The sequence below is a fragment of the Numenius arquata genome, chromosome 8 (assembly GCF_964106895.1).
Source record: "Numenius arquata chromosome 8, bNumArq3.hap1.1, whole genome shotgun sequence".
NCBI lineage: Eukaryota > Metazoa > Chordata > Aves > Charadriiformes > Scolopacidae > Numenius > Numenius arquata.
This window is the reverse complement of record NC_133583.1, coordinates 15,247,006-15,274,002: the sequence shown is the minus strand read 5'-3', so window position 1 is coordinate 15,274,002 and position 26,997 is coordinate 15,247,006. Positions and strand designations below refer to the sequence as shown.

At 35.7% G+C, this 26,997-nt stretch overlaps 2 protein-coding genes across 2 annotated transcripts in view; one reads left to right on the top strand and one right to left on the bottom strand.

Moving 5' to 3' along the window:
* The window catches only part of CACNA2D3 (calcium voltage-gated channel auxiliary subunit alpha2delta 3), a 456,710-nt gene that overhangs the window by 380,886 nt on the left and 48,827 nt on the right, over positions 1-26,997 (top strand). The window lies entirely within an intron of this gene.
* Positions 1,966-25,431, bottom strand: LRTM1 (leucine rich repeats and transmembrane domains 1). The gene is made up of 4 exons (XM_074152739.1): positions 25,396-25,431; positions 5,633-5,776; positions 5,332-5,560; positions 1,966-2,399 (listed from the first exon to the last, which is right to left on the bottom strand). Exons 1-4 carry the CDS (start codon positions 25,429-25,431, stop codon positions 1,966-1,968), a joined length of 843 nt encoding a protein of 280 aa, XP_074008840.1.

Here is a 26,997-nt window from a genome sequence, read left to right as displayed (position 1 = left end):
TTTAAAAGGAAAAAAGCAAACTTGCTTCTGAGATACATCATCAAGAGATCAGATTTAAAGAGCCTGAATATAAATACTCTAAAAATTCTGTGCTGATGATGTCTCAGCTGAAGTAATATGCACAATCTAGGGTACCACATTTTAAACAAAATGTAGAGGAACTGAAAAAGTTCCAGAGAATGCAGGAAAATAAAAGTTTGGAGAATGTGGCCTTACAGGAAAATTTGAAACAGCTTGGTTTATTTAGTTCAGGACAGAGAAGAATGAAGAGAGCCCAATCATAAGATGGAGCACTTAGCAGTTGAAAAAAAAAAAACAGACAGTAATTAATTGTTTTCGATGTCTGCTAGGTTTAGATTAAGACTGAGATGCTTAATTTTCTCTGGACATGAAAGTAATTGCAGATGCAGGAATGAGCTTTAGTATTTAGGTTGCAATTATTACTAAGTAGATAAGAGCAAGGGTTACATGACTCCTGCCACATAACCAATTACTCAGTTGAGGCTGCTATTAGAATAGCTACAGAACTTCATCTTGGAATCCATCTGTTGGAAGGAGAGTGGAGGTCTCTGAATGCCACAATACAGCTTTCTTTTGCCTGTTTTGCAGACAGTTACTCAGCCATTGTCCTCAAGTCTTCTGCCTAATGGAATAAACTGGTGAGATTTTCACCAAAGGTTTAGGATAGATGCTAAGAAAAGCTCTTAGACTAGTTGATTTCTGCATTAGCTACCTAGGCAGGTCTTTAACCCTGTCACTGGAGAGATGTAGAAAACACAATAAACATCTGTCATAAATAGCCTACATGTATTTCATCTAGTCTTGGAAAGGTAGATGGAATTACTGATCTCTGTTGGATGCTTTAAAATAATTTCTAATAATTATTTAAAAACTACTTCTGCACACTTAAAGTATTCTTTAAAAGCTTATAGTACTCAAATGGGTTTGGCTCTGATTTCCTCTGATGGCAAAACTGTGCTGCCGAAAGGTAGGGTGGACCCTTGAATGAATTCAGCTGAATGTTTTCTCTGTGAGAGAGAATGTGTAAACATGCAACTATATTATCCTCCGTGCTGAAGGGCTGCACTGTGATGGGAGCTGCATCTGCAGTCATGATATTTGCAAAATGGAACACTTGTGTGTCGATTTGGGAATAAGAGGCTTCAGAAATGTCTGTAGCAAGCGTGTATGGCAGCAGGATAGGGGTAGTGTCTCCATATACGCTATATACACTCTTTTCAGGGCTTGTATTTGAAACAGCATAGCATTTTTTCTTTCTTCAGCATTTTCTCACCACTCTTGTTTCTTCCCTACTAAGTAATTTAAAAATGAAATGTGATAGTTAACAAGGTACTTCCTATTTTCTAAGTTAGATATTGGACATAATGTTTAATTGTTATCTTCTAGGGCAGACTGGAAGGTGAAAAAAACTGTATCTGAAAATATTTTTAATATGTTTAAGTGGTCGGTGGCAGTGACTATAGGCTATAGACTGGCTGGTTCTAAAACTGATTGTGAATTGTATTTCTGGATACATACTGGGTATTTTAATATATTAAAATATAGTCAGTCATTTGTAGCTATATTGTATTTTTCTTTGCAGAAAGCTCACTCATGTTAGCTACTGCTAACACCATAAATCATAAATAGTACTACTACTACATCAAGAGCTAGTAATGGAGAACGGAATACTTTAAAGTGGCTACATCAAGATTTCATTACCTCAAACACTCAGCTTTAAATAGTGGCTTCAGAATATACATGCAGAAAATATAAATAAACTTACATTATTCTACCTAAATTCTTAATATATATTGCAAAGAATATACATATTTACATTTAAAAACTGTGAAAAAGCAAAAAAAAAAAAAGGCAGTAATTTCTATTAAATCAATCCTGTTTAGATTCCAGGCTTTTTAACTGAAGTGGGAGCTTTATTTTCAAGAAACCAAAGACAAAAGTAACTCAAGCCAAGGAGCCATCAAATGGCTCTTTTTCCTCAGGAGTCCCACGCTGTTTGACCGGGGCCAAATGTTCTCTGTGGTACTTAGCAGTAATTGCAGCATAGGCACAACCATAAACAGCAGCTGCCAACATCATTAGACACACAATTCCACAGATAACTCCAGTTATTACTACAGTGGCAATTGCATGACGCAGACTAACAGGCCTTGGCTTTGGTTTGGGTTCGCAGTTTGAACGGCCATATTCCCCGTGTTCACTGTGATGAGCGTGCTTCTGAGAACTTCTGTGCTCAAAGCTGTGGTGGTGAATGCTGGCCAGGTGAACGTGAGCTGTCCGAAGAGGGCACGCTCCAAACAGCTCATAGGGGACTTTGAGGAGGTCCTTTCCCTTCCGAATCCCTGGCGTTGAGCAGATAATGCCATCACTTATTCCTCCTGAATAAAAAAAAATAAATAATTATGGTCTTAAGATTTGGTGGTTTATGGATTATCTTAATGAAAAATTAACAGAAACCTGTAGTAAATTTATTGATAGCTTTTACTTTCTATTTTTAAAGATTTATAACTATATCTTTAAGATCTTTTTCCAGTTAGATCAGTAGTGAAATTATTACACTTTAACACTCATATGTATGTGCAAGAAGGAAATCATCAGGAATTAAATTATCTATGCTTTTATGGATGTAAAAGTAAAAAACAACAGTAGTATAAAAGTAAGAAATGTCATATATGAAAACAAAGATATTGTTAACAGCTAATTCATTCCATTCAAATTCATATCATTACTTATTTTTATAAAGAGAAATGGAAAGAATACACTTAGTAAAGATTTCCCACTTGATTGAAATATTCCACGAAATGGACATTGTTTTGACATCATATGCTAACTGTAATGAAGCAAAGAGGAAGTTCATTAAGTTGTGTGTATGTCTGAGCAATTTTTTGAAGCAAGGCTTAAGGTAAGAAAATGTACAGACATTTAAAGAAGCTAAGATTCATCAATCTATTACCCTGCTCAAATGGTAAATTTCATGATTGCTTAGAGCCAGCTTCTGCTCTCTACCAAAGGATTTTTTTAGTTTAATAGGAAGTGAAGTAGAAAGCCTCAGTCCTGGTAAATCACGCAGTTGTTCCTCAGAGTGTAGAGGAGCACACACCAAGCAAAGCCTTCAGGTTTCTAATGAGTCCACACACCATGGCTTTAAGGGTGTAGTGTGTCAAGGAGTCAACAATGCCAAAAGCAATGTTTACATGTTTTAAAAGATTAACTAATCAAATCAGCTGAATTTTCTTTCTCTTCTCTATCCAAAACAACCCACCTTTCAGCTAAAGCCAGGCATAGAAATTTTCATCCTGAAAAGACTTTGAGAAAGTAGTGAATACAGATGGACTCGAACTGGCATCTCTGGAGACTATTCCACAAGTATTGATGATATTCCAAGACAGATATGAGCATAGCAGCTTGTCTCTTGGTCTTTAACAGCCAAACCCAAAGTGTGTTTCCGGACATCTCCAATGTGTTAGTTTGAATGTGAATATAAATAAAATCCTGCAACTGTGATCCTTCATGGTTTTAAGTAACTCAAATATGTGTACTTGGCATAGAAGACTTGAGTCCCACCTGAACTGAAGCATTTCCTGTAATTATTTATGAGTATGCATCAAATGTCAATTGCCTGAGCTGGATTCAGCTAAAAATACTGAAATCTTAGAGTTATATTTGACACAACAGTCAATACTTTTAAATTCAGAAAATGTTCCATCTCTAGCAGTTTTGTTAGGACTTGCAATAATATCAGTGGGGACGCAGTACTCTCTTATTGTAAGTACATAACATAAGTAATGGGAAAGATTAATGTGCAATGTAACTAATTTTTCTTCATTTTAGGGAAATAGAAGCATAGATGAGAACATAGTATTTGGGCTTCCTTTAAAACTTGCTGCTAAATTTGTCATTTCCATATCACTTCACTTAGGTAATCTGTGCAATGTTCAGAAAGATGGAAGGGCATCACTGCATCTAAACAACGTTGGTTTTTGAAATAAACTATAATACTTTTGCTGCTGGCAGAGTAACCAAGATAATCTGATATGTTTATCTTGGATCATTGCATTCTTCTGCACAGAGAAGTCAGAACCCCTGCTGAAATTCATTGTAGGGAATGGTTCCAGCTTAATACAACTAAAGCCCTGGGATAATGTAATATTTTACCAGTCCAAAATACTAAGATTTTAACCCTGCAAGGAGTTTAGGCTTTTGTTTTTTTCAAAAAGGTTGCTTCTGGCAGTGGCTTTTCCTCACTCAGACACCATTCCTGTATTAATAGTATCCCTGCAGAGCCAGTAGTTTTGCAGCTGGCCTGTAGAGTTCTGATGCCTGGAAATGGCAATCCATTCAATCACAGGCAACACGGACCATCTTCACATAGGCTGTTGCAGCATGTTCCATGTCACTTCCATATACAGACAGGTAATCGGTAGTTTGATCACATGCAACCTTCAAAGCCTGATTTAGAGAAAAGCAAATTGCCTTGCTGTTCTGAGTGCTCAGAGTCTGAACATACCTCCTGGGAGAAAAAAATTAATTTATCTTCATACTTAATTCCTTTAGAAATAAATCATATTCTTTTTTCTACAGCATAATTAATGAATATATTTAAAAGCAGGTGTGACCAAAAGATGAGCTACTTTTATTTATAAAATTCACTTTTCCCCATGTGATGGCATTACACATTTCTGTCAGGAAATTGTCAATACCTTTAGTACCTCTTCTGGTTAACAAATTAGGAAGCAATACTAGTAAGCTTGTCCAAGCTGTAACATACATTTTTAAGTAAAGTATTCTTTAAATAATAAAGAGCTAGTAAGTGATAATTTATAGAGGAATTAGAATCTTGAGTTCTCTAAAGTTAAGTCAGTGTTCAGATCTGTCTTGATATTAACCGTCATGCATCAGGTAAAAAGCTTTTAAAGAGTAAATTGCTTTCTAGAAAGATATATTGATAGAATTAAAGGGAGCATATGTGCACAAGTATATTTATTATGTAGAGAGAGAGCTATGGATATGCATAGAAACACTACACATACGTATTTCCAGAATGTATCTGTACATACTATATGATGGTGTGCATGTACTTTCTCTCTTTCACTTTGTGCTAATGTAAAGTTCCTCTATAATTCTAGCTTGCTACCTGTATTTATGAAAGCACCAATATTCTGACCTATGCATAAGAATATGTTTTAGTGTGCTTATTTGAGGGACTGATCTCAGGTGTGGAGTAAATTGTTAAGCCACAGTAGTGAAGACCAGTTAGATGCTGGTTCGGTGTTCTCATGTGCATTCTATGTAAAGAGAAGAATTCCTTACCTCTGTATAAAAAGCTCTCCAGCCACAGCTTCAGGCCAAAGACATTGCAATTACACTGCCAGGGATTATCTTTGAAAAGAACCACTTTCAGGTTTGGAAGTGACTCCAGAAGAACTCTTTCCATTTTCTGAAGTTTGTTATGCTTCACAGACAGCAATGTTATATTCCCTGTGCTGTTTCCAAAACTCTCAGGCAAGCGTATGATGCTGTTGGATGACAAGTCCAGTTCCTTTAGGTGTGGGAGGAAACTGAAAGTCTTGTTTTCTATATAATGAATCAAATTCCTGGTTAGGTTTAGAACCTGTAGATACCGTAATTTTTGGAAAGCACCTGGTGCCAAACTTGAGAGAGAATTATTAGACAAATCTAAGATTTTGAGCAATGGTGTTCCAGTGAATGAATTTTGGTTGATTCTCCAAATACGGTTATTCTGCAACTGTAGTATCTGAATTTCAGGTGGTAAATGGGCAGGAATTTCAGTAAATCCTCTATTTTTGCAGTCTGCAGTCTTGGAAGTCGTATAGCATAGGCATTTGTGGGGACATCCATGAACTGCACATATTAATAAGACGACACTCAAACCCAAAAGCCAGTGGCCTGCATCACAAGTGAAAGAAGATATAAAATTAGTTTAAAATGTTTCCCTTTTGCCAGTATACAGGTCATTAACAAGGGCAAAGCATATGTGACTCCATAATAAACATTAATGTAGATAGTGTAAAAAGAGTTAATTTCTTTTACAATACATTAGTAAATTACAGATAGTATTGAAGTATTTTATAATGCAGAATGAAGTTAGTGCTTTGATGGTCTTAAAATGAAGTACTTCCTTTATCTTAAGTACAAATAGCTTTCAGGAGGATTTGCCATCAGCAGAGCAGTGATGTTTGAAACGAATGCAACAGAGTTTCTAAAATTATTGAATTGGAATGTTTCTCTTCCTGTGGCAGTAACAACTTTGAGCCATTTTATGCCAGAGGAATTGCAAGTAGAAATTTTGTTTTTCTGTGTTTTTACTAATTCTACTACCTAAAAGAATTAAGTTAATGTGCTGTCAAGCTTCAAAGGTATTGCTAAAAAAACAGTTAACAGTACTTTTTCAGCAATCCAGATTCTGTTTGTCCTTTAAAATAACTATGTTTATATTTATTGCTTTAATTCCTGTATCTGAATGCCAGCTGTACTTGCCATAGATAGAAGTTTCTACACAGTCAGTAAGCATTTGTCAAGAAGCTGTTACAAAGATAAATGAGGTGACAGGGGTACTTAGCAATATTTAGTATTTATAATTATCGTCTAGTCCCTGATGTTCAGGTCAGTTTTAACTGAAAAAAATAACAGGTTTTGGCTTTCATATCTTGCTAATGATCTTACTTTGAAAGCAAGGTGCCACTGAAAGCTATGTTTGTATGCACAGCAAGAAACATTAAAAAAATAATCAGATGATGTTGAATAATCAGATTTTCTTTGACAAGAAAGTCAGGATGATGAATCCTTTTGTAACGTTCTTTTTGAGATACCTCAAATAATTTTTACTATTTACTATCTCAAAATGAAAAACATTTTAGTTTGTTACTACTTAAAATCTTTGGAAATTAAAGGAGATACTGCTTATTGACTTATAGAGATCAAACATTAATAAGAAACAGGGAATACCATATTGAAGGAATAACAGTGTATGATTATAACATTGAATAACACAAATGTATAACTGAAAGTTTTATTTTGAGACAACACTTTAAGTCAGAAACCACTCATTAATTTTCCTCAAAAATGAAATTGTATCTGTATTAAAATGATACATAATGTTCTGCAATGACTGAATTCTACATTGTAGAATTCACTTGAAAGAACTCAGCATTCCTGATAGCATGCTAAACAATACTCTCAGTTCATTACATTGTTCTGCAACAGTTGACTTCAGAAACTGCGACACAGCTTCCAATGCAGAGTTAAAATAAACACGACTTGGCAAGGAAATGTTTAGAGAACAGAAAAATTTCATTATTAATCTGAATGCTTCGGTATCTCACCTTTCATTCTGCTTTGCTTGTTCTTCACCTTGCAGAAGATTCAGTCCAGTTTTCTGAAGCAGAACTGTAACAAATACTTTGTTCTGATTCCCACTTCAAATCTGTAATGTGTCCATCCAGTTTCCTTTCTGCGTTTTTTTTTTTTTTTGTTTTTTTTTTTTTTTTTGATTGTATCTGTGGCTTGTGTAGAAGTGCAACTATTTCTAGTGAGTTACTCCATCAGCCTTTGATTTTTTCTTTTATCACAGTCTTCTTCCCCTCCCCCACCACCATCCATTTATGAGTCTCAGAGACTTACTCTGCCTCTTAATCAGTCAACAGGCCATGCAAAGAGTATCTGTCAACTCTAACTGGACAGCTGTAACACACAAATAATGACCTGATAGACTTGCCTTTTCAATTTATTTAATCTGCCTCAAATGCAAGGCATAAAGCTGCCATTTTAAATCCAGTATAGTTTCTGAATTGTGGCGGATTATTAGCTGTGCTGTGTCAATTTTTTGCAAGATCAGCTGACTCTAAACATGGATTCTGATTATCCTGGGCTGTGACTGGAGGCAGTGGAGTGTATAATATCACTATGAGTAGGCCTGTGGGTTGATGACATGGTTTTGACAGTGCATTTGTTTGCACTTCTAAGCTTATTCATCTGACATCCATTAGTTGTGCTGACAGGATTTTCTTGCATGGGAACACAGGACTGGTGGCTCCTTCCATAAAAATGGCATACTTACTGATATGGTCACCAAGAATAATGAAGAGATTTATTTATTTTCAAAGATACTGGAAAGAAATGGCAGTTGATATTAAAATTGTAATTCATGTGTTTGTATGGTGCCTTGCCTTGTCTCTTCGTTACTTTAGTATACCTCATTCTTGCTGTACCATCTGCAACAATAAAAGGATTAATGACTTGTGACTATGAAGGAACTCAAAGGTGTTTAAAGGAATGAGAGATCTGGTATATAATAGATTCTTTCAAGGCCATATGATCACTCCGTCTGTTAGCTGTCCTATGGAGAGGGAAGTTGTGCGATCAAAAGCTTTCAGACATATTCTTATATGTAACATAGCTTTCGTGGGTTCAAATTCGAATTTTAGGTGCTTTTGAAAGGATCGCAAAAAGCTCAGTTTTTAGGAAAAAATTTATATGCTGTAGGCAATGCTATGGAAGTAATCATAGAAGAGTGAGATCATCAGGTCAAACTGCTGTTGAAGGCAGGGTCATACATGAGGTTATTCAGGGTCCTGTCAAGCTGAGACTTTGATATTTCCAGCAAGGGAGATTCCATCACTTCTCTGTACAACATACTCCAAGGTGCAACTGTTGTCAGCCTTAATAATTTGTCTTACATTCAGAGTTTTCCTTGAAGCAGTTTGTGTCCATCACTTCTTGTCCTGTCACCAGCATCCTTGTGAGGAAAGTAACCTCATCTTCTCCATAGCTACCTTTTGGTTACTGAAAATCTGTGTTTAGATTTCTGCCACCCTCACCCACAGGAAAGAGCTATAATTATTTTTACTGTATGCTTTGCTGAATTGTTTCTGACACCAGTCAAGATACCCAAAGAAACGGTGAATACTGCTGAGCAGTGAAGAAGGTAGAACAACTGACATTCTGTAAAATAAACATGACTGTTCATCTTGAGGATACTAGGATTATTGCTACAAATGGCAGACCATACTGCCCTTGACACTCTTGATGAACGACACATCATCCTGATACAGGATGAAAGTCTACAATTTAGTGTAGAGGAATACTGTAGCTATAGATTACCTGGTACCATAGTCATACTAAGTAACTCCAACTTTACAAAGGGAGAGGGAGATAAGCTTAAAGCTCAGCTGTAATGTACTTTAAATGAATGTCAGGTTAAACTGAAATGCTTCTCTAACCTTTGTTGCACAATACATTTATTTGCTATTTCCTTTCCCAACCCATGTATGTGCACATACATACAAACATATAAACAGACCTATCATAAATAGTACCAGTGAATCATTTTAATGAAGACAGAACTAAATGTAAAAAGGACTATTATAAAATATCATCTTCCTCAGGAGTCGTAGCCTTGCTAGATGCAGATACTCTGCTTTGCACTTTCAAAAAAAAAAAAAAAAATTATCTCAGGTATTTGTTGCTTGACATGACATCCCTCTGTCCTTACAGCAACTCATCCCTTATATCCATTATAGCCTTTTTCATGACTTTCGATTGTATTGCAGGAGGTACTAGCTATTATGTTATTGTTTTCTGATATGATAAGACTTTTTCGCACTTTTAAATTCCTTTTGGTATCTAAAATTTTATTTTAGCCTGTGAATTCAAAGGGTTTGTTTTTTCAGTTGTTCTTCCTTCTTAACTAATGTTTGCTGGCCAGGTGGGCTTACAAGGTCCCACAGCACTTTGTGTCATCTAACAGAGGGCTTAAAAAATATCTCTTAACTGCCTCTCTTATTTTAGGTAACTCTTGGCTACTATAATTGTATTATTTTTAGCACACACCATATTAAAGAGATCTTTGTAGGACAAGGTCACTAAAAGTTAAGCACTGTGGGAGGTTCAGTACCAACAATAATGCAGAGGTTGTTTTATGTACTCTGAATTGTGGTATAAGAAGTTATTACTTTTTTTTAAATCTTCATACTGAGTTCAGATTTGGAAACATATGATTAAATGTGTCAATTTGCTTTTCATGTAGACGTGGCTATTTTTTCCTTATATTGAGAGCTCTGAATGCACATATTTTGTAAACAGAAGTTTCCCCAACCTATAATCCATGTCCTATTCCCATTTATTAGTAATAATACTTTGGTTATGACAGAGAAGTCTGATGTGGTGAAAATTATAGTTGTGACACAGGTAGAGATTTGCCAGAAACAGAGTAACCATGAAATCTACTCTGCTTCTGGCCTTTTGAACAACCAGCAAGATTCTTTGCAGTTGTCTGATGTGGTGCAGCAACTGTGTTATTGTGACTGCTTAAATTAACTTACGCCCTGTTGTAACAAGATACATTTCCCATTGCAAACGGCAAGACAGCCCAATGGACTAATATCCTATCCCTGCCAGCTGGTGGGGGCAGTTCAATGTTTGCTTTGCCAGCATGCCCTTTGTTGCAGGGGTTATTACCATCTACTTTAAAGGAGGAGTATGTGTAAGAATCATCTCTTTTACAGAAGAACATTATGTTAATTAAACTCTAGCAGAAAGAAACAATTTAAATATTTCAAATATTTAAAAGCTACAGCATTTGGATTCCACTGCATTGCAGACATGGTTATATAAAAAAGTGTTCCTAAGACCACAGCAGACAATTCATGTACATTCTCTTTATTAGATTTATTTTCCTTGTACTTTTGAGCGGGAAGGCATTAAAACTGCTACACTTACAGGGAAATGGCTTGAGCTTTCTCCCTACTAATGTGTCTCCATATTGGAAAAACAGCTAAGATCTTGCTGAAGACCCTAAATGTAACTCCAATGCAGACTTCTCTTCATTTTCGTTTAGGACACAAAAATAATTCGTATTTGTTAGTGAAGCAACCTGTTCCTCTGGTGTTAAAAGTCTTTGAAGTGACATCTAAAATAATACAGTACTGCATCATGGAGAAAGACCTTAGCTTTTCCCAGCTGAGTCAGGATGCAGTGCAAACAAAGGTGGCAGGACAGAAGCATCCTTCATGCTTTTCTTTCTACAAATGAAGTCCTTGAACTCTAAGAGCTCAGGACCCTCTCAACTTTTGCCTGGGAGGGTACTAGGTTTTCAAAAGTTGAAGAAAATTAGAGGAAGGCCCTGGATTCTACTTCTGCATACCTTTCACAAGAGAAGTATAAGCCAGTGGATCAAACCAAATTTGTCTTGAGGAAGATTTATACCAGAAAAAGCTGGCCGTCTTTTCCAGAAGAGGTGGGTGCGTGGTTTTCTTCAGACATCTTTATTGGTTAGGTTGGATAAGGGGTGAGTAATACCAGCTAGGTTTTAATAACATCAAATATTGGTTATCACACAGAATAAGGAGACACCATGACATCCAAACAGTTTTTTGGTTCTGTCCTTGCAAGTTGCTATGAATTGTTTGGTGGTGTGCCTTTAAGGTGAGAAACAACATTTTGTAATTCGAGAAATGAGAAACAGGCAGGCAATTGTGATTTTGCATTTTGGATCACTGACTTTGAAAAGAAGAGCCCAGTTTTCTTCTTTTCAGTGACTTGTTTTGCCTTACTTAGATACATCTGGTACTTGTTTATACAATGCATAATTAATCTATGAAATGCATTGTTGGAAGTTATCCTTGAGCCTAAAGATTAGTAGGATTCATATATAATCTGGAACCATGGTTACTTCATGGGGCAAAAAAATAATTTAGAAGGGATATAAACTTTCACTCTTAAGGGCTTTAATCAACCACTAATGACACGAGTTACAGAGAAAAGCCTTTCCCTGTGGGCAGGTTTTTTTCCGTAATTATTATTTATGGGAATTTTTACACTTTCCTCTGACACCTCTAGAAGAGGCCAGTGTATGAGAGGTAATAGTGGACTAGATGAGCTGGAACATACTGCATTCCAGGTGGAAAGTTACGGTGGGGGAAGGGGTAGCAGGGGGACAAGCTGCAAACTGCAGAGATGTGTGCTATTGTGTCAGATGGTGTCATTGGAGCTGCCTATGTGAGCACCTCAGTTTAGGTCAGGACTCTGTTCATCCCCAGACTACTCTCTGGTTTGGACTGAAAAATTCTTTTAATGTTCATATCCAGGTCTTTGCTGGTAATCTATAGACAGCTCTTTGGGTCAGTTCTTTGCAGTTTTTTTCAGCTTTTTTCCTCCACTAAGGTCAGGCAAGACTTTCAATCCATTAGGGAGATCAGTCAGCCATTTGTTGTGATGATATAACTCTAATATAATGTAGTTAGGAGTTGGTTCAGCTTGTACTCCTTTTCCCATAACTAAATGAGCAGAAATATATGAAGGTGAGAAGGGGTTTCTTGGAAAATGCTCAAGCACCAGCCTTACAATATGCTTTGGTAGGTAGAAAATGTCTTAGAAAGGATGGAAGGCCTTCAGAACGAGGAGAAGCATGGGCAATAGAGGTACCGGGATTCTGTACCTTAATTGCAAATTAGATGAAGTTGCAACAAGGGGCAGATTATGTGTCAGCAGAATTTTTGTTCCACCACAAATAGTGGGGGGAGGACGCAGATTCAACTTTCAATCATTTCCTGACTAATGACAACCCCCTCTTGTATACATGCTGAGCATCCATAGATAAAATATATCTCCACTAAAATCAGAGTAATTAATTAATTCATTTTGCCATGATTGTAAATAGAAAAATATATTGCTTGGCAGAAAGTTAACAGAAATGAGATGAATAAAAACAGGAGCTAGAAAAAGACAGGTAAAAATAAGGATGGGTGTACATTTTGTTTTAACTCAACATTTTAGATGCTTTTTATCCATTCTTAAACGTGTTAAAATTGAGATCACTCACTATTGTTCTAGATAGCTTATTCATTACACACTGAAGACAAAGTTCTTTTCTAAGCTTTTACTTAGTGTTTTTGTTTTCTTATTTTTATATTTAATAACAATTTCTGGACATGGTCATAGCTCACCCTGGACACAAACTTAAGAACAAAATATAAATTTCCTGTGCATTTTGAATGGTTGATTTAGTATCCCAGTTCTTCTCAGAATTGGAAGGATTTTTCTTGAGCAATTTCCTGTAAAAGGGTTTTGAAATGTTCTTGGTGTATGAAGACAGACTGTAAAGCGCAATAAGTGTTACTCCTTCTTAAACTCTTGCTCACCAGTTGTGCTACAAAATAGAATTTGTGCTTCATTAATTCCTTTTGTGCTTTTAAGGCAAATTGTAGTAGCTAAGTAAAACTCACAGTTAAATGTTGGGAACTCCTGTATTTACAGGCACAAAAGGACTCTCACTTTGCCCTGTTCTCTACACAGTAGTCACTTCAACACAAGAACTTGCAGAAGAAGGGATGACATCTGCTGCAGTAAAAAGTCAAATTGTTAAACTTTTGTATATCTTGCAACACTGGAAATAGCCATGGTAATTTTTTTCATTAATTTAAGCAAGGTACTAAGTAGCCTGACATTAAAATTATGCAGCTGTTAAATGTTCCATACATAATTTTCATGGATTTAAACATCAGCATATACTTAAGTATTCTACTGGATCAGGACCAATGTGCTCAGTAGCTTTGGATTCAGTCTTTGATGGAGCGTTTTGTTTTGTTGGAGTTTCCCTACAAGAGAAAAGCTTGACGGCTGTAACTCCCAAAGGAATATTAATTGTCTTGCAGTAGGTAAACTATACGATATACCCTCTACCAACTACATTATAACATGCACGATACCAGACTATAACCCTCTTCAATACTGGTATGTAGCAGTTGTGTCACTAGCAGGTCTCTGAATATGTCAGATGAATAGAAACTGGAATGTCAGTGTTCATTACTTATGGGACTATTTCACAAGTGGAGTAAGGATATTGAAGACTTTTTCCATATGAGTCTAATGAACAAGAGTGAGCCAGATACCTATACTTGCTGCTGATGTTCTTCATTTCAATAGCAGAAGAAAGGCAGTACACAGTTTGCTGCTTTTCTTGTTTCTTTGTTCTCTCTGGATTTCTGTGTCATCCCTACTGCTTTAACTGCTACAGCAGCAGGCACCAAAAGTCCTCTGTATACGGCAACATCCTAGAGACCATGTGGCATGCTGTTATCCTTATTTCCGAACACCCCTCCTATTTTTAACCTGTAAGCAGGTTTTAAACATCAAGTGTGTTTTTAAAATACCTTTTTCTCTGCAAATTGTTTTAAATGAAGTGACAGAGTAAGCCAGATATGTAGATAAACTTCTCATTGCTCCAGTTTAGCTAATTGTGCTGTTTTCAGACATGATAAATCTTTGGGACACTTAGCTAATATAAAGGGTAATTATGTTTCTGTTCAGAATTTATAAAATAGGCCACTGATAGATCTTTTATCTTTAAAAGAAAAAAAAAAGAAAAAGCAAAAACTCTTTCAGAGGGCTTTTTATTAATGAGAATTACAATACTGAAAAATCTGGTATATATTAACAAAGAACAGGAATAGTGTATCCAAATGGAACTGGTTGGATAATTAAATTCTTTTAATAGGTACTGAAATTTAAACCTCTTGATCCCTCTGACGTAAGCATAACTATTAAAAGTCATGGAACTTGATTCTAAAAGTGTAATGTGGGAGAGAAATATTGGGATGATGATTAAGGTTTTCAGATACCCTGGGAGGAAATTTATGCAGGAGTAAAACAATAGGCATTTAAATAAAGAAAAAAAAAGAAAGAAAGAAAAAAGAAAAGAGAAAAATAAAAAACCCAAACCTAAACCCTATAGCTATGAAATATAAAAAGCAGCTTAATGAAACCCTGTTTATATAGGTGTGTAGTTTATACCAGCAGTAATGAAGCAACTAGACTGGGATAATCTAATGGCAAGTAAAGGACACTAAAGATGGAAGTCTTTCAGGAACATCATGTTTTCACTATTCTTCCAGTCTTTTTTACCTGTTCATTATTATCTTGTGTGTTTTGACTATATGTTCTTCTTCATGTCTGGTTTGGTTTCCTATTTTCATGCTGAGAGTCACAAAAGGCCCCCATTCTATAATTTCTTTTCTCATTAATAGGCTATGGATTTTTTTCAATGGTGATTTAAATATATAAACTATAAACAATGTATAATATTTGGATTTTTTTGACTTGGTAAAAAGGAAAATTGTTTACTGAGATTTAATACAACTGTTAGGAGGATCATACCAAATGGCTGACATGCTGTCTGCTAAGTAAGACGGAAACTGGTTTAGTAAGACTGGCATAAATGATGAAGTCCTGCCAGTCATAACACTGAGCCATGCCTAGTTTTTGTTTGTACTAATCAAAGTTACCTGCCAGATTTTAACTGTAGTTTCTAGTTTACTGTCCCCTAAGATACTGAAGGATGAACTTTCTAGGTCGAGCACATGCATTAGTTGAAAGAATAACAAATTTATAACAGTAAGTATAAAGAAAAAAAAACCTGTATAAAAGTAGATTATTACCCCTAAAGTTCAGGCAACATTTAAATGTTGATCTCATCTTTTTGTCTTCACTGTTTATATTTGACTTCTGCTTCATCATCACTGAGTGATGCTAAAGTATAGAAGCCATACTTATTATCATTTAATACAATCAAAGGCATTTCTATTTTAATTCTATTTAATTTAGGGTATGATCTCAGAAGTTCCCAACCTAGCTGAGCTTCCTCTGTCCTTATAGCTCTATCTGTCTTGGTCAAAAAGGGTATATTTTGATCTTTCTTATTTTCTTTCATTCCCTTCCGTAGTATGTTATTTTGGAACATAATGGCAGGGCTGACCTTGGTTACTCATGTTTTGGCTGAGACATTTTATGCTTTTCCCTTTTTGAAATGACAGTACATTGCTCAGTGTCCATTTTCTCTCCATCTCTGTGTTTCAGCAGAGTTAGAATAGATGACTTCAAAGAACAGTACTACTGGCTTCTCCTTTTCTTAAAGTACTCATTGATAGAAAAAGGCTAATTTCATTTAGAAGTTGAAGTTATGCATCATGTGCCTAGTTTAGTGAAACTAATCATTTCCATACCTCTGTTTTTCATTGTCAGTAAGATCTTAAATAGGTTTTCATTAGTTACTGGTACAAGCTTCCTTTCTATAAACCTTTTAGAAAGAAGAAAGAGCAGAGAGCTCTCTCTGTAATTTGTAGCTCATGATGATTTGAAGATGTCATGTTCCAAACATAGGCACGTAAGTGAACATTTGTATTTCTTGCAACTGAAAGGATCTGTAATACAGGCTTTTCCATGGACACTAAACACTTTGTCTGCTCTACTATATGCCAACAGCTGGTCGTACTTTTATGTATTGTTGCTTTCTTAACTTTGGAGTGAAGGGATACCTATTTTAGAAGAACAATTCTGCAGGCTTTCTTAAATTGAAAATGTGAAAACAGTAGACACTAATTTATCCGAAAGACTTGCATAAAGCTTGATTCTCTGCAATACTTTGTCTTTGAATGCAACTTGGCTGAAATCTGTCATGCAGGACAACAGTGCAGATCTACACTACAAAAGTCAAAAAACTGTCTCCAGTCCTCTTCGTTGTAGTGTCACAGTGTAATTTTTACCCTTCCATCAACATACCATTTGAACTGCAAGTATGAGTATGATATGACCTTTCTGTTTTTCTGAATAAGAATAGTATGAAACAGTAAACAAAACTTTTTGGACAGATGATGGCACCTGTCAGACCTGGGTTTCTAGAGTTCTTGTGAGACTGTGGGGAAAAAAAAAATCACCTCTTAAAGAGAATAGTTGTTTGATTTTTATCTTTATTCATATAGTATCTTTAAGATGGATAATTAGGGTAAATTAGGATGAAAAAATAATTACGGTGAACAAAAATATGTCTTTAAATCAATATTCTAGATGTCCACTGAAGGTAAGAGACAAGAGAAGACTCAAGTAGGCAATGTTAGCATTTAGAAGAAGGAAACCATTTATGAGTGGACTTCATTTATTTCTACCAGTGTGGTGAGCAAAGGGGTAAAATTTGTAAACTGGAACTTACAGTCATAAAGTTCTGAAAAAAACCTATTTGTTGTGTTTTCTCTTTTTTTTTGACTTTTAGGATTTAGACATTCAAGCTGTTCTCTGCAACCACAAATAAGAAACCACCCACTTTTATTTGTGATCACCTTCTATGCGAGTTAGTATATACCCACCATGTAATTTTAGAAAATACACTATTTGGGAGACAAAGAAAGATTGCCACAGGCTATTTCTGCTGTTTGTAGCTGTAGAACAAAAATTGATGAGGATATGCTTTGAAAAGATTCTTATTTTCCAACTTTTTATAAAACAGTAGGTCCAGTGGTTTTGGAAGACTGACCTTTGCTTCTGGATAAAAGGTTTCCCATTCCATCCTACTGTTTTAAAAATCATATCCTGCCATATTTTTCTCACCCAAGATTGCTTCATGCAAGTTGGTGTGCCTGTTTCCAGATTGCACCCTAATCTATAACATATGATTGTAAGAATATTTAGCTATTATTGCTTTCATTCATAAAATTCAAATAACTTTTCATAGAATGTGAAGTATCCTTCCTCCCATTTCACAAACAGGGAAATGGAGGACAGAAAAGTGAAAGTGATTTGGTCACAGTTGCACAACAGGTAAACAGCAAGGCAAAGAACAGACCCTAATCCTTCTAACTTCAGTTCAGTGCTTTAGCCACTAGACCACCCTGTCTTCATAGGCAGATGCTCTCTGATGGAAATTTCACAGAAATCCAGATGCCATGGGATAATGTCCCTATATATGAAGACTGTAGAAGAAGGCCAATGTTGTCATTTAATAAAAGAGATTATTTTCTAGATACAAAACCAGTTAACACATTTTAAGCAATGGCAATGCTGATGTTTCCTGTTTTTCAGAGATTAAGACGGGCTGAACGATGGAGGGTTTCCCATGGTAAAAGTACTGCTGTAAATGTTTCTTCTGGTAATGTAATTAGGAAATATTGGCTCCAGTTAATGTAACTTAAACAAAACATGTTGTCCTCGGCAAACTTGTTAAACAGGCGTAGCCTTGTCTAAAAAGAAAACAGGGGTATATACTGTTTCCATGGAAACTTGGTTAAAATACTATTTGTGGATATGATCATAATCAGTACCACAATCTAATCTGATTGAATTAAAATAAGTCTTAGTTATGAAGTCAGCACAGTATAAAAGTATCTTTACACGTGCAGAAATCATAGTCTTCCATCCTTATAGATGCCTTCTAACTGCATGTGAAAGCAGGGAATAAAGCAGGGAAATTTGTGGGGGACCCTTCTCTTTTTCCTTCTATGGTCAGTTGTACCCCTTTACATACAAAAATCAAGATCAGAATTTAAAATAAGTCTGTTTAAATATACTTTATTGAAACTGGTTATAGTTTACTGCACGTCTAACGGATGTGTTTGATTTCCTTTTTTTAATGAAAGTGAGAAGGGCTTTTTCTTAGGGTAAGGCATATCAGCTCTACTCTGAAAGAATGGAGAAGATAACCTTTGCTTCCCTTATAGACATCCTGAGAAGATTTATTAATTCTGAAAAATACTCTGACATCCTTGTTTGCAAAATAGCAGTAAAATGCGGAGTTGACTGAATTCACCCTATTAGAAAATTAAATGTGTTTTATAAAATGTGTTATAGCAACATTCCCAAGAGAACCTGTGTCATTTAGAAATTTCTACATTTTGGAAAGTGGTATTTCAAAGTTATTTTGATGCCTAGGAATACAGTAGATCCTTCAGAATAACGACCTAATGCTTGCTGATTGCAGTGTGAAATAAGTGCTTCTGAGAATCCCATCAGTATCAGTCTACCTTTGTTATGTACCTTAACAGCTATAAAAATCTGACCGTTGGAAGGCTAACTTTCTTTGTAAGTCAATAATAGGTTTGCCTTTATACGACAACATAGTTTTGGAAAATTCTTGCCAAAAATCCTTTTTTGAGTGGAGATTTGAGGACTTTTTGCGTTCTCCAGAGCTCCATTCTGGAAGGTGCTAAGTATTCTTATCATATACTGGGTATCCCTTAACTCTCACAGACCTCAGCAAGCACTAGCAGTGCTCAACACCTTTCAGGCAGAAGCCCCAGCTGAATTTGCACCTATCTTGCAATTTAGTAGAAATAGAAGCTACTTGGTATGATAAATCCTTAGTTTAATTGAATATCAAAGACAGCTGTCTTTCAGCAAACCTTCCTGATTTATTTCAAAGCTATTCCATTAGGAGGATTACAGCTGGTATACATGATATTGATTTCCCTCAAAAATTATTAATTTATGCTTCTAAAATGTGCTTTACTGCTGTATTGATAGCTAAATCCTACTAATCATTAGGATATAAATTGTAATATATTACTTGTTGAAGCATCTGGATAACAGTTTATGTGAGGTAAGCATCATCCATTTGTACTTCTATTGTAGAAGTCGTGTCAGCATTTACACTATTTCCAGAAGTTAATAATTGACCCAGAGAAGTTCACTTATGGTCATAACTTGGCACGTGAATCTCAGGCAATGATGATATTTTATTAAGAAATTTTAGAAATCTGTCAGTTCCTTATAATTTTATCAGCCTCGACATTTTTAAATAGCATTCTTTCTTTGTTGTTTTCTTGGAGTATCCATTCAAAACTTTTATTAATTATGTACTTGCCATAAATTAGTCAATAAGCAATCTACTGTTCAATAAGCAGTAGAATCTCCATGTCTTGGCTTTGAGGTCAGTGGTAGGATAGAAGGTATTGAACTGAAATGGGAAAAACTGGAGAGAGGCCTCATGAGTTCATTTTGCAGTGGGTGCCTTAACGTTTCTGTTTAACGTCTCATTAAAGTATTCTGTGCCTGGCAGTAGGACAACTTGTAGCCATTGTGCTATGGTAGGATTTCAGTTTGGGAGGGATAATCCTCTTTGGATACAAGAGCAATAAAAGCTTTGCCCATTTCTGAAATCAGCCTTTCTCACAATGCTGAGATATGTAGATACAGACATTTTTTGGCAACATGATTAGGTAGTAGTCAGGTCTGAAAAAAACAAAATACTATCCAGGTTTGAATGTGTTGTGTTTTAGTTACAAGTGGGAGCAGAAAGCCTGGCATCTCCTAAGAGAATCTGGCCACAGTCTCCAAAAGCTCAGATAAGTATCCTACTTTCTAGATGTTTGTCTGAACTTTAAGCCTCTTAGGGTTCATTAATTGCAAACTTGAAATCACAGCCTTTTGGCTGAGATGTGAAAGGTATACTGGCTAAGCTACTCTAAACTAGGACCTCAGCTGTAAGAAGTAAAGCTTTTTTGAGAACTTGACAAGTCATGGTTCCTCCCTTAACATTTATAAATGTGCTTACAAATATATATTGCTCTTATTTTTCATTTCAGTCATGAGATGTACTTGAATATTGCCAAAAAATGAGCAAGAACCCCCTATAAAACTAAAAAATGGTTAGGGAGTTATTAAAATACCATCTCTGCTTCATTATTTCAGTGTTATTGTGGTCAGCTCTCAGTCTTCACATGCTTCCTGTACCATCCGAATTCAGAAATATTTGTCAAACTAGTGGCCATTTACAGGGATGCTGGAAGAAAGCTGAAGGCTCACAGGAACTCCTTATAAAAATTCTGCCACCAGCACAGTTTTCTTTATGATGGCTCTTGCCTTCTGGTTGCATGCTACTGAAGCATTCCTGAGGCTAATAAAAATACTACTCTACCCCCTTCTTTCTGTCTGTCTGTCTTTCTTGGTAATGCAATGAACCAGGTGTTAGTAGGTGTCAGGTATTTTCTGGAAGTCACAGGGAGGGTACTCCAGACACCAGACAGGGCTTCGCCGTGCTCCACCTCACCCCCTTCAAATTGTGCAGTCTAAACCACTATTTTATACTATCAATGTACTCCTTGTATTTCTCAGGAGCAAGGTATATATCTTTCCAGCACAGTGCAGTTAGTGTAATTTTTCATGCCAAGTGGTTAGCTCCCTCCAGGCTTATGGGAGGGGTTCTTTTCTTCGTATTTTATTGGGTTTCGTTTTGTTTTGGTTTGTTTTTAAATTACAAATGGATTCCCAAGTATCTCCCTTGAGCTGTGCTCCTGGTACACAAAGTTTATCAAGGGGTAAATGAGTAGATTTCTGTGAGCCTTTTGTTAGAGTGTTGGCAGCACATCAGCTACTATCTTGTAAAGTAAGAAATACAGCATAACTGTCTGAATGATAATTTACAGATAACCTGTTTCCCTCCAAGCTTCTCAGTGAAGTCTTCTGAAAAGGCAATGGACTTTCAGCCAACAGCATCTATATTTTTTTATGTTTTCACTCAATTTATATCCTTTTTTGTTTCCTCCTGCTCCTGCTGCTACTTCATTAGTCCTCCAGAAGGAAGATATGTGTCAGGGAGTCAAAGGGAGTCTGGTTTATGATGATGTTCGCAGACTGCCCTCCGCAGTTCAGTTTGTCAGGAGTTGGCTGCAAACCAAGCCCTTCAGCTTTCCCTGGTGGTTTGAGTTTGGATGAACTTCGGCCTCCCAGCAATCATCATCCTGCTCCCCTTTCAACTTGGCGTCACATCAAGTTCCTGGTATCTCCTCCCTTTCTGCCTGAGCTTGGCCTCCAGGAAATACCAGTTGCCATAGCCTCCCCTGTATCTTGGGAGTTTCCATCTAGACAACTGCTTCCACCACTAATTCTAAAAATCTGGAAGAAAATAACAGGTTTGAGATCCATGAGTAAAGAGGCAGAACTTCAACTTTCCATTGTCTGTTTAAGAAGAGTTTATTCATTTGTGTTGCATCCTGATAGCTCTGATGAAGGAAGTATTCTTTGTGTAGCTAATTTCTTACAACAGATTACGACATATGAAAACTCTTTCCCATATCAAACTGATAATTATATAGGACTTAGAAATGTATGTGTATGTGCGATCATTCCATTTATTTGATGATAAAAAGACAACGGTAAGATACCAGTAATAATACAGGATTTTTACCTGAATATTGCTTAGAGCCCAAAAATATGTGATAATTTGCACTTTGAGATTTTTTGTATTTTACGTTTTATCTAGGTTAATAAAACACTTGATTTTGGAAAAATCAATCTTTAAATTTTAATGATGCGTTGTAGCTCAAAATTAGGTGGAAAAGGCAGGTGCGCTTTTACATGGATTTTAAATGGATTTAATATTAAAATAATCTAAGAGTACTTAAATTTGCAGTAGAAAAATTGTGAGGTTAGGCAAGAAGGTTTCATGTTGGAGGAGCTACAAGAAAAGTTGTAATTAGATTAGAAATCTTCACTGAGTTAAACAATGAAATATTTGAAAAAACCACAACAAAACAACACATTGCAGAAGACAGTTTGTGAATAATAGTAGTATCTCATCCAAATGCATAACTGATAATTCATTTTTGCTGGGGTAGGAATTATGCTTTATTATAAGAAAAACAGAAAAAAGTGTACAACTACTCAATAGTTTGGTCCAGCATTTTGTCAATTTTAGACTTTTATCACAGGCTACTTATAACAGTTCATTATGAAGGTGGCTGGTATCACCACCAACTACCAAGGTTGTCCAACACTTCAATTATAAGCTTATGTTTTCAGTATATTAAAAAATAGCCAGACTTAAGCTGTTAGGCTGAATTTTTCTGTGTTGAGTGTCTGAATCATGTTCAGACATTCTGGATAATAAAACTAATATTTTTTCATGTTAAAAGAAAATTCTGAGAATCTACTGTTTGAAGAGAGGAACTGAAGAAAATGGACTGGAGTGAGAAGAGGAAAGTATAGGTAGAATGGAAAAGATCACTGAGATCAAGAAGGAAACTGAATGAAGTGTGAAGTTTGGAAAGGTGAAACTGCATTTTACTGTGCAAGTAAACTGGAACTGGGATTAGAAATAGTCTGGGAAGTGCATATTTGATGAATGCTTATTAATTTATATTTTTTTTTATACATTCTGCGTGTGATGCAAAAATGGCTACCACTGGGAATATAGCTATGTTGGATGATACTGGAGCATAACTATATTACTGTGAGAGAGTGCCTGTTGGAATACCTCTAATGTATTAGCTAAGACCTTTTGAAATTGAGGGGAAAAAACCAGTACATTTTCTTTTTAGTTACAGTACATAACACTTATGTTTTATAAGTATTTTTAAGGGCACCATCTTTGGTGGTGGGAGTCTTCCATTAATCTATATTAGAGGTACTTTTTGGCAGTTACGGTGCCTCAATATTATGTGTTGGGGTGTAATATTTAGCGTCTCATTCTTTGGCTAAGCTAAAAACTGAAGACAGTGATTTTGAACTGAAACAGATTTAGAGTGTAAACAAAAAGAAGTGCAATCAGCCGTGTTTAAGTAGCTAAATACTTCTGGTATTTAGGTGTTCTGGAGTATTTCACATTAGTTATTAGATATTTTAAAAGATAGGTAACAGGAGTAGACAGAAAGAAGAGAATCTTAAGGAGTCTAAGCTTAGTACACAAAGGCAATATAGATTTTAAAAAAATCCTGCTACAAATCTGTCTCTAAAATGTCTTATTTTGAATCTCGTTTAAGATAATTCCATCAGAAATAGGAGGCCCAAATGTCCTCAAAATGTTGAGTGTCTTTTATGTATGAGAAATAATCTTAGTCTATACTGTATTCTGTGGGAAAAAGGGAATGGAGACCTTAAGATATTTTTCTAATCATGCTGTTATAGTGCTTTTATATAGTGTAACATTCTATAGATATTTCACAGAGTGGAAATCCTTTTAGCTTTACTACTTCTTCCTTAGTTATGTATTTGGAATCCCTCTGCCAGGTTTACAGGGAGATTCAGCTCCTCTCTTGACTGAAATAAATCAGTCTAATCTATTTTTCTCTCTTATTTTAAGTAGGAGATGATTCTTTTTACTTAGAGCCTAAGAGCTCTTGTAATTCTGTGCACAGAAGTAGTTTGTTGAGGATTTCCTTATCTTTCTGTCCATTTGCTTAACTGTGGAGATCTTGAAATGAACACAAGCAATCCTGATCTAGTCTGAGTAGTTTTTTGGTTTCCTTCATGTTTGGCTTGATACTAAGCAGCCCTGAGCTCTGTAGCATCTGAGCACTTCCCAATACTTCTATCCACAAAGCATCCACTAAAAGAGTGAAATATTACCCTCAGCCATGGAACCAATGCATAAGGAAATTACTTATTTAACAAAAATTATCACTGGGCCAAGAATTTGACTTCTAATTCTCAACCATCTGCTATTTCACAGGGTATGCACTACAGAATAGCAGCCACTTTACTAAACAAAGGAAAGAAATCCCAGGGAGTGTTTTCCATAGGCAGCATTAAAGGTATTCATTGGAATGACCTATTTAAATTCACCAATATGATTGAAACAAAACAACTGGGTTTGCAATATTAATTTGAAATGACACACATTGAGCGTTACATGAAGAAAGAGTTTTAATAGCTGTCTGTCAGCTCACATTAGTTGATACCTCTAGCTCCAGCCCACCCTTCTCAGTGACCCTACAAGGAAAGGCAGCCATGAAGACAATGCCTTTTCTCCTCACCTTTACTCATTTTCTCCTGACTGAACAAAACCAGTTTGTATCCCTTGGCCATTTTGATTGAACCAAGCCTACAAATGTTGAAGCGTACTTTTATATATATATTCCATGTAAAGATCAATTACTATTTTTGTTGATTGAGGGTTTTGGATTTTTTTTAATTAAAAATGTGGATGTTATCTGGATACCTTGCTGAACAGTATTTAGAAAAAAAATCAGTGCAATTACACATTTATTTTTTTTCTAACCTCTGTGGTATCTGTTACGCCCAGGAAGCTAAACAAGGAATTGGTGACATAGGAGGTATAATTCTGAAGTCTTTCTTTTTCCCTTTTTCCCTTTTTTCCACATATAGCCAGTTTGAAAAACAGATTTAAATATAAAGTAACTTGGAGTACAGATATTTCGTTCTGAAGTTCTGAAATGCTGAGAGACTAGGAATTGATCAGTAGAACGTATTGGCTCTAAAAACTTTTAAAGTGTATTTGAGTAGTTCTTAAGGCATTAAATGACCCAACCAAAAAATGTCCTGTGCTAGTTACAATGTTCTTGAGGTCAGGGGAAAAAAAGCCTGCAAAAATGCTTTAGTATCACCTTAGAGGTTGAAAAGAAAATTATTTTCTCATACACTAACACTGTTAATAATTTTGAATATAGAGACATTCAAATGCAATTAGCTGAATTGTAGGAAGCATTCATAATTGTCGTTTCTTATATATTACATAGGATATAGAGTATTTAGAAGTTACTCATTCAGTTTACAGGGAAGTTCCTACATTGAATCGTGCAAGGCACAAAATGTAAAGGAATTAAAATGGTGAGATTAAAATCTCACATTAAGATATACCTCTTTGAAGAAAATGTCTATTGCTGCTTCCACCATACCGAGTTTATAGGAGCTGTGTGTTCTCCTATCCTGCAACATAGGTACAAAACACAGAATCATTTAGCTTGGAAAAGACCCTTATGATCATTGAGTCCAGCTGTAGATCATTGAGTCCAACTATTGTGTAGTGCTTCATTATTTTATAACAAGTAAAAGAATTGCAAATCTCTAATTGAGGAAATAGTTCACAAGGGAAACAGGTAATCTGTCGTGTGTTGTAGTTAAAATGTTGCCATGATTACATTGTATTACCTTGTCCAGAGTAGGCTGAGTTTAAGATGCATTTCTGTTGTACCTCAGAGATTAGTGATTTTAGCTCTTGTAAAAGTTAGGTAGAGAAATAAACTGACTCTTTTTTTGAAAAAGTAAGACAGCAAATAAATTGATAATGCCTGGGCCTTCAGTTTCTATGCAAACTCTTGCTGAAATTATGGGAATCTGCTTGAGTGGGAGCAAGCCTGGTATTTCTCACTATCTTTTATTTCCCCTCAGAGTCTGTCCAAGAAGGCATCAAAATTCATAGAGCTAATTCTATGAAAACAAAACTGCAGCTGCCTGCCTCTTCTCATCTTCATGAAGAGAAATGCTCTATGCTTCATAGAAATTAGTCCCAGTATTTCAATTGTCTTTATGTTACAGCATTCTCTTGTGCAATTGATTAAAACACACATGGAATCTTTTACAGATGACCTTTGTCATAATTATCTTATTACTGTTTCAGATTCTATCTCATGTGGTAAGTAATTTATACTGGACACTAGAAAACCTTCAGTACATATTTGCTTTCTTTTTATTTAAGGAAGATTCTAGGCTATGTATTTAGCACTTCTTTAGAAAATATTTACACTTAAATCTTAGAATTATAAGATAATTTAGGTTGTGAAGGATGTCCTGAGGATCTCTCACAACTTCACTATGGTACAACAATGGTTTTAATTGTTCCTTAATGTTTATTACACTTTTATTAATAGTTTACAAGAACAAAAATGAAGATGATGTTTAATCAAAAGTTGCTTTGCCAGTTGTTTTAAACAGGCCAGCCATGGCAGATCAAATAAGCTCTAAATTATGGAGAATTATCACTGACATGTAATGGAATATGTTTTATTCTAATATCGTTATTGATCTGTACTTGTATTTTGCAGTTTAGATTTACTATAGGTCTTGGATAGATGCTATATGTGTTGGATATATAAGCACAAAAGGATGAACTTCCATAAACATAGTGGAATAGATCTTTGTCTTCATCCTTTAAAGCTTAATACGTTTCATACAGGTTTAAGCCTCACACTGACATTTGATAACAACGCTGTTCTTTTACATCATGAAGATAATGAACTTGATAATTTTCTCAGTTTTGGCAACTGCTTTGCTGCTCTGAGTAGTCATGTCTCTAATAAGAGTACAATCTCCAAATGGTTGATCTTATCAGGACCTTAAATGAACAATATCTAACTACGGTCCCCTCATCTGTGCCTGTTAGGAGCAGCAGCATTTCTAACTGACAGAACAAGGCTTTGGGGAGCACAGATGTGTGTTGTATTCTAAACCCCACTATTGTGA